Source organism: Bison bison, unplaced genomic scaffold (genome assembly GCF_000754665.1).
Source record: "Bison bison bison isolate TAMUID 2011002044 unplaced genomic scaffold, Bison_UMD1.0 scf7180017864473, whole genome shotgun sequence".
In the NCBI taxonomy this organism is placed as follows: domain Eukaryota; kingdom Metazoa; phylum Chordata; class Mammalia; order Artiodactyla; family Bovidae; genus Bison; species Bison bison.
The window spans coordinates 21,037,969-21,044,791 of NW_011495034.1; the positions used below are offsets into that span (position 1 = coordinate 21,037,969).

The following is a 6,823-nucleotide window of genomic DNA, read 5'->3' on the forward strand; positions in this document are numbered from 1 at the left end:
CTAAAACGGCAGGGTGTTTACAGAAGGCGATATGGAGTGAGACAGAACTTTGCATCCAAGTCTAACTGACTGAGGTCACTGGGCCCACAGATGCTTCTCTTTCCTCAAGTTCTAGTTCTCAGCAGTGTCTCCAGCAGGAATTGGTGGCAGAGAACACAGGCTACTTAGCAGACAAAAGGGAGTGAAGAAAGTCACTCCTGGGTTTAGCTGAGCGTTAGAAGTGATTATTTCCCTAAAAGGCAGAATTTCTCTGCCTTTGGTTCTAGAGATTATGGCATATTTCACAAACTACGGAGCAGCTCATAAGATAATTAAATATCTTTTTAAAGATATTACATGACGTCGAAATAGAGACAGATGTAGAGAACAAATGTATGGACACGAAGCAGGGAAAGTAGGGAGAATAAATTGGGAAACAGTGACATTTACATACTAATATGTATAAAACAGATAATAATAAGAACCTACTGTATAGCATGGGGGGAAAAAAGGAAGTGGCACAAAACATATAGGACATACATTAAGTTAAACGCATTCCAATATACAGGAGGTACAGACCAATACTGCTTGATTCCACTTACATGAGAAAGGGAAATCCATGGAGTCAGAAAGTACACATAGATGCCAGGGGTCAGGGGTGTGGTGGGGCAGGGGGGCTGAGGACGGGGAATGGGGACTTAAGTGTTTAATGGGGATAGAGTTTAGTGTTTAATGGGGACAGAGTGTCAGTTTAGGAAAGCTAAAAATTTGGGAGACGGATGATGGTTAGAGTTGTACCACAAGGTGAACCATAGTGCTACTGAACCATACAGTTAAATATGTTTAAAATAGTATGTTTTCTATTATGTGACTTGTATCACAGTAAAAAAAACATTGAAAGAAAATATTAATGGCTCTGTTTGAACTCTGTTCTCTGCTCAAAACCCCTTAGTGGTTCCCTATTACCTTCAAAGTAAAAAGGAAAGTCCTGGTCCTTACAGACACCTCCAATGACCAATACAACCTTCGGCTCCACGTCCCCTGGCACCTTCTCCATGACCTCATCTCCTGGAACTCTTAGCCCCACTCCCACCACTTACACGGGACTGTCCCTCAGCTAGTCCACGAACACCAGGCATTCTCCCACTGCACAGCCTACGCAGCGGTTTTTCTCTCTGCCTGAAACACTGTGACCTGGATGTCCACGTGGCTCCCTCCCTCACCTCCTTTAAGTCTCTGCTCAGAGGACATCTTACAGTGGGGATGCTCTCTGCTTATCTCAATCTCCTCTGCTTTAACTTTTTCCAACATATTATATAATGACCTGATGGAGGGTGTTTATTGCTTATCATCATCTCCCTGCACTAGAATGTCTATTTTATTTACCACTCTATCCAAAAGCACCCAGAAAGAGTGCTTTGTGCATGTTCAGTAATTATTTATTGAAAAGATGATTGAGAACATTTTTGTATTCCAAATTCTCCACCAATCGTTCTAACTACACCAAAGAAAAAGTCTTTGATTGATGATAATCTTCAATAATTCTCTACCACTTGGTAACCTTTTTTTTTTTTTCTTAAAGGTATATTTACCCATCATAAAGGGATTCTCAGGTAGCTCAGTGGGTAAAGAATCCACCTGCAACGCAGGAGACACAAGAGATGTGGGTTCAATCCCTAAGTTGGGAGGATTCCCTGAAGGAGGGCACGGAAATCCACTCTAGGGTTCTTGCCTGGGAAATCCCATGGATAGAGGAGCCTGGTGGGCTACGGTCCATAGAGTTGCAGAGAGTCAGATACGCTGAAGCGACAGAGCACACACACACGCACCCACTACAAAATCCACCCATTTTCAGTGTAGAATTCAATGACTTTTAGAAAGTGTATGAAGTTCTGCACTAACCTCATTTCTTAACATGAAAAATGAAGACTGTAGGCCCAGAACCTTCTTTAGCCAAAAGCATCTGCTAGAATAGCATAACATTGCTGTTTTCACAGGCTAGAGTTTTCTGGTTACTTTTTCTTTTGGCTGCTGATATTGGCTTTCCACTTAAAAGTGGTAATATAAAGCTTCCTTTTTAAAGATTTTTATTTACATAAAAAATGAGCTGATTCTTTAAAAAGTATTGAAAAGATAACAACAGATGCAGTCCAAAGATATAGCAAAAATTGACAGGGTATTCATGAAAATAACAGTTTGTGAAACACTGACTTAGGGGACCCAGCCCTGCTGGTCTCACAGACTTCAGAATTTTGTAAACAAAAGGCATGGCTCCTACGGTTCACCTGCTCTGAGGATTCTCCTTCAGTTTCCATCAGTCCTTGTTGGAAGTTTAGCCTTCATGGGCCTCTTGCATTTCTACATGCCTTGCCTTTTGTTTCAGACTCTCACTGCAAGGATGTGTGTATGGTTAATATCCTTGGAAAATATAATTTCTCTGCCCAGAATAAAGGGCAGGTTTGATAACAGACTTAGAGGAAAAAGATGTGCCTTGATTTGGAGCAAAGGACAGGCATGCCTACTGCCCATCACAAACAGGTTACTCCAGCCCGGGCTCCTCGCCTACTGTGCTGTGCTTAGTCGCTCATTTGTGTCCAACTCTTTTCAACTCCATGGACTGTAGCCTGCCAGGCACCTCTGTCCATGGGGATTCTCTAGGCAAGAATACTGGAGTGGGTTGCCATGCTCTCCTCCAGGGGACTTTCCCAACCCGGGGATTGAACCCAATCCAGGTCTCCCAGATTGCAGGCAGATTCTTTACTATCTGAGGCACCAGAAAGCCCTTATCCCTTCTCCAGGGAATCTTCCTGAGTCAGGAATTGAACAGGGGTCTCCTGCATTGCAGGCAGATTCTTTACCAGCTAAGCTACCAGGGAAGTCCCCTCTCCTATTAATAGAATGTGAACCCTCCATGCACATGCTATCTGGCATATGCTATCTGGCTCACTGTGCACTGTGCAGACAAAGGCTGGCAGCACTGGCATGAAAATGCCAATGCTCTGGCTACTGCCTTGTAAGCAATGAACCATCCTTGGGCTCTTATACTTAGAGCAAACAGTTACTTTGTTAGCTACAAGTAGGACAGAATCACCACAGTTCTCGGAAGCCCTTACCTCGTTGTGGATTTCTTCTCCTTGTTTCAAAACCACTGACTCCAAGGATTTCAAAGAGATTTCACCGTTGTCTGCCTCCTCGCGGACATTCTGCAGGGCCACCTGGCAGCGCTGTAAGATGTACTCCAAGGTCCCTGTTGAGCACTGCAGAGACAACCAGCCACCGACACAGTAAGTGAACCCCAAGTTGACCAAGCCTCCCTTCCTAGGATGTCTGTCCCCTTCCTGGGCACTTACCTGCTGCCCTCACAACTCAGCCTATGCTTCTTAACCCAAGACTGACTACAGCAGCCTTCTCCTCGGGCTCTGCGCTCCCACCCTGGCCTCCCCTGGGCCACTCATGTTGCTGTTTTCTTATTACATAGGCTTCATATCTCCAGAGAGTAGGCTTCTGGAGGCTAACACCCTGTTTCCCCACAGCACCTAGAACTGACTCTTTTTGTTTGTTTTTGGCCCTGTAGTGAGGCATGTGGGATCTTAGTCCCCTGACCAGGGACTGAAGCTGTGCCCCCTGCAGTGGAAGCATGAAGTCTTAACCACTGGACCTCCAGGAAAGTCCCTGAGTCTTAATTATATTTATATACATATATATATATACACACATACATATATATATATGTATGTATATATAAAACAAAAACTTAATAAGCTCCTATTGGAAAGTGTTAGCCACTCAGTCGTGGACTGCAGCCTACCAGGTTCCTCTGTCCATGGGATTTCCCAGGCAAAAATACTGGAGTGGGTTGCCAATCCCTTCTCCAGGGGACCTTCCTGACCCAGGGATCGAACCTGGGTCTACTGCAGGCAGATTCTTTACCATCTGAGCCACCAGGGGATAGGCCCTAAGTACATATTGGAGGAATAACTAATTAACCAAGAAGTCAAGGACGCTGACTTTATCTCAAGTGCCCTGCACCTAACAATGAGGGAAATAAAAAGGTAAACAGACAGTGGAACTGGTTCAAAAACAACCAAAATACAACAGCAACGGGGGAAAAATGAAGCTATAAACACAGAGCAAAGGATTCGTTTTCCTTTTCGGCAAGACAGTGTACACTAGGCAGCTGCAAGTCACTGGCAGAAGAGAATCCTCAAATCGTGGAGAATCTGTGACTCGTGCCCTCAAGGCATGTTCAAAGGCCTCACCTAGTACCTGGGCATGAGCAAAGGAACAGGTAACGGGCCCATCCCTCTTTGATCTGTGGGAGCAAACAGAGGTCAAAGGGACGAACTCCTTTGAATGAGCATATTTCAGAAAAAAAAGAGGATGCAGGCGGAGTGTGCATCCGTTTGTTTTGATAATGACATGATTTCCTAGGATGATAAAAAGCAAGCTATAAATATCCTTTAGACCCAATGAGGGAAATGTCTCCCCAAAGTATTTTTATTTTATTATTTACAATTTAAACGAATCCCTTCGGAATAACCTTGAAAGCTAATCCCCTGGTACAAAAATTCTTTGCATGGTTACTGCCACTTTACACAATGTGACCTGGGCACGCCTGGGGGGAAAAAAAACAACAAAGTTTCTGTGCCAAAACCAGAAGCTTGACTAATAGGTATTTTAATATGACGATCCCAAAGTGCTGGGAATAGAAGGGCAGCAGCTCTAATGTGCTACAAAGAAAAAACAAAAACTAGAATTAAATTACCACTCGCCTTTGTCCCATGGGCAACTCTACAACATTCTTTTTTTCATGACATTCTGTCTATAAACATGTTCTGCCTGTACCTTTACTTTCCCAAGTATGGTGTAACCTCCATGAAAGGCAATTAATTAAAATGCCATCTTCTATAACAATTAAAAACAACACAGAACTTCCCATCAATAAGGGACCAGTTAAATGAACTCTGGTGAAGCCATACCTGCTGTCACCAAAAAAAAAAAAAAAAGAGGGGGTAGGAATGTATATACATTTTCTGGGTGATTAGAAGTCATGTGATATAAAGAGGCGGAGAAGGCAATGGCAACCCACTCCAGTACTCTTGCCTGGAAAATCCCATGGACGGAGGAGCCTGGTGGGCTGCAGTCCATGAGGTTGCTAAGAGTCGGACACGGCTGAGCGAATTCACTTTCACTTTTCACTTTCATGCATTGGAGAAGGAAATGGCAACCCACTCCAGTGTTCTTGCCTGGAGAATCCCAGGGACGGGGGAGCCTGGTGGGCTGCCAACTATTGGGTCGCACAGGGTCGGACACGACTGAAGTGACTTAGCAGCAGCAGCAGCAGATATAAAGAGGAAGATGAACTCTAATCACCCAGAAGATGTATATATATTCCTAAGGAACCTATAATCAGGACTAGTTTTTTTAGGTAACAGTTTAATTGAGATATATTAATAGCTCACATGTCATAAAATTTACCCACTTAAAGCACATAATTCAATGTTTTTCAGTTATTTTTAGAGCATTTTAATCACTCCAAAAAAGAATCCCTGTCCATTTCAGCAGTCACGCCGTCTCATTTCTACCAGCCTTCCTAGCCCTAGGCAAGCACTAATCTACTTTCTGGGTCTATAGATTTGACTACTCTGTATATTTCGTATAAAGGAAACCATACAATCTGCGGTCCTTTGTGACTGGCTTCTTTCACTCAGTCTCATTTTCAAGGTTCTCCTGTGTTGAACATGTGTCGGTATCCCGTTCCTGTTCACCGTCAAATATCATCATCAAATCATTCAGCCGTAGAGATATGTCACCTGTTTATCCAATCATCAGAGGATGAACCTTTGGGCTCTCCACTCTTTGGCTATTATGAATTAAGCTACTATGAACATTCACATACAAGTTTTCATTTCTCTTTCATTTCTCTCTTCCATACACCTAGGCATGGGAATTGCTGGACAATATGGTAATTCTGTATTAACCTTCCGAAGAAGTGGTAAGACTGTTTTCCAAAACGGCTGCACCATTTCACATTCCATCCAGCAATGTATGAAGGCTTCAATTTCTGCATATCCTCAGCAACACTTGTTACTGTGATTCTGATTACAGCTATTTTCTCATGTGTTTATGGGCCATCTGTATATCTCCTTTGGAGATATGTCTATTCAGATCCTTTACCTTTTTAAAAGACTGGATTCATGTCAAAGTATGGCAAAGGCACCACAACATTATAAAGCAATTATCCTCCAATTAAAATTAATTAAAATTTTTTTTTAATTTTAAAAAAGGTTGGATTATTTATCTTTTCAATCACTGACTTGTAAGAAGTTCTTTACATATTCTAAAAATGTGCACCTTGTGAGATACATGACATATATATATATATTTATAATATATTTACAAATATTTTCTCCCATTCTGTGGCTTGTGTTTTTTACTTTCTTGATGGTAACCTTTGAAGCATCACAGTTTTAACTTTGATAAAGTTCAAATCATCTATTTTTTCTTTGATAGCTTATGCTTTTGGTATCATAGCTTTCAAAAACATTTCCTACTCTAAGAATCGCATACAGATAAGTAATTATTTACCAAGGTTAACTAAAATAAAGCAAAACAATAAGTGCAGAATAGTGTGCAGGCTACTAGTTATGTAAGAAATTTTTAAAATTATCATTAAATACATATGTGTTTGCTTACATATTTATTAAATATCACTGAAAGGATAAAAAACATCTGATAATATTGGTTGCCTCTGGGGAAGAGGAGCTGGTTGGGGTGAGGAGAGACACATATCAACTGTACACACTTAGATACTTTTTGAGTTTTGAACCATTTGAGTAACTAC

The 6,823-nt window shown here is 41.9% G+C and overlaps 1 protein-coding gene across 1 annotated transcript in view; it reads right to left on the reverse strand.

Moving 5' to 3' along the window:
• FTO (fat mass and obesity associated) overlaps positions 1-6,823 on the reverse strand; it is a 425,927-nt gene that overhangs the window by 245,565 nt on the left and 173,539 nt on the right. The window contains exon 6 of the mRNA XM_010861935.1: positions 3,093-3,236. Coding sequence (XP_010860237.1) covers positions 3,093-3,236 — 144 coding nt within the window. The remainder of the gene's footprint in view (positions 1-3,092; positions 3,237-6,823) is intronic.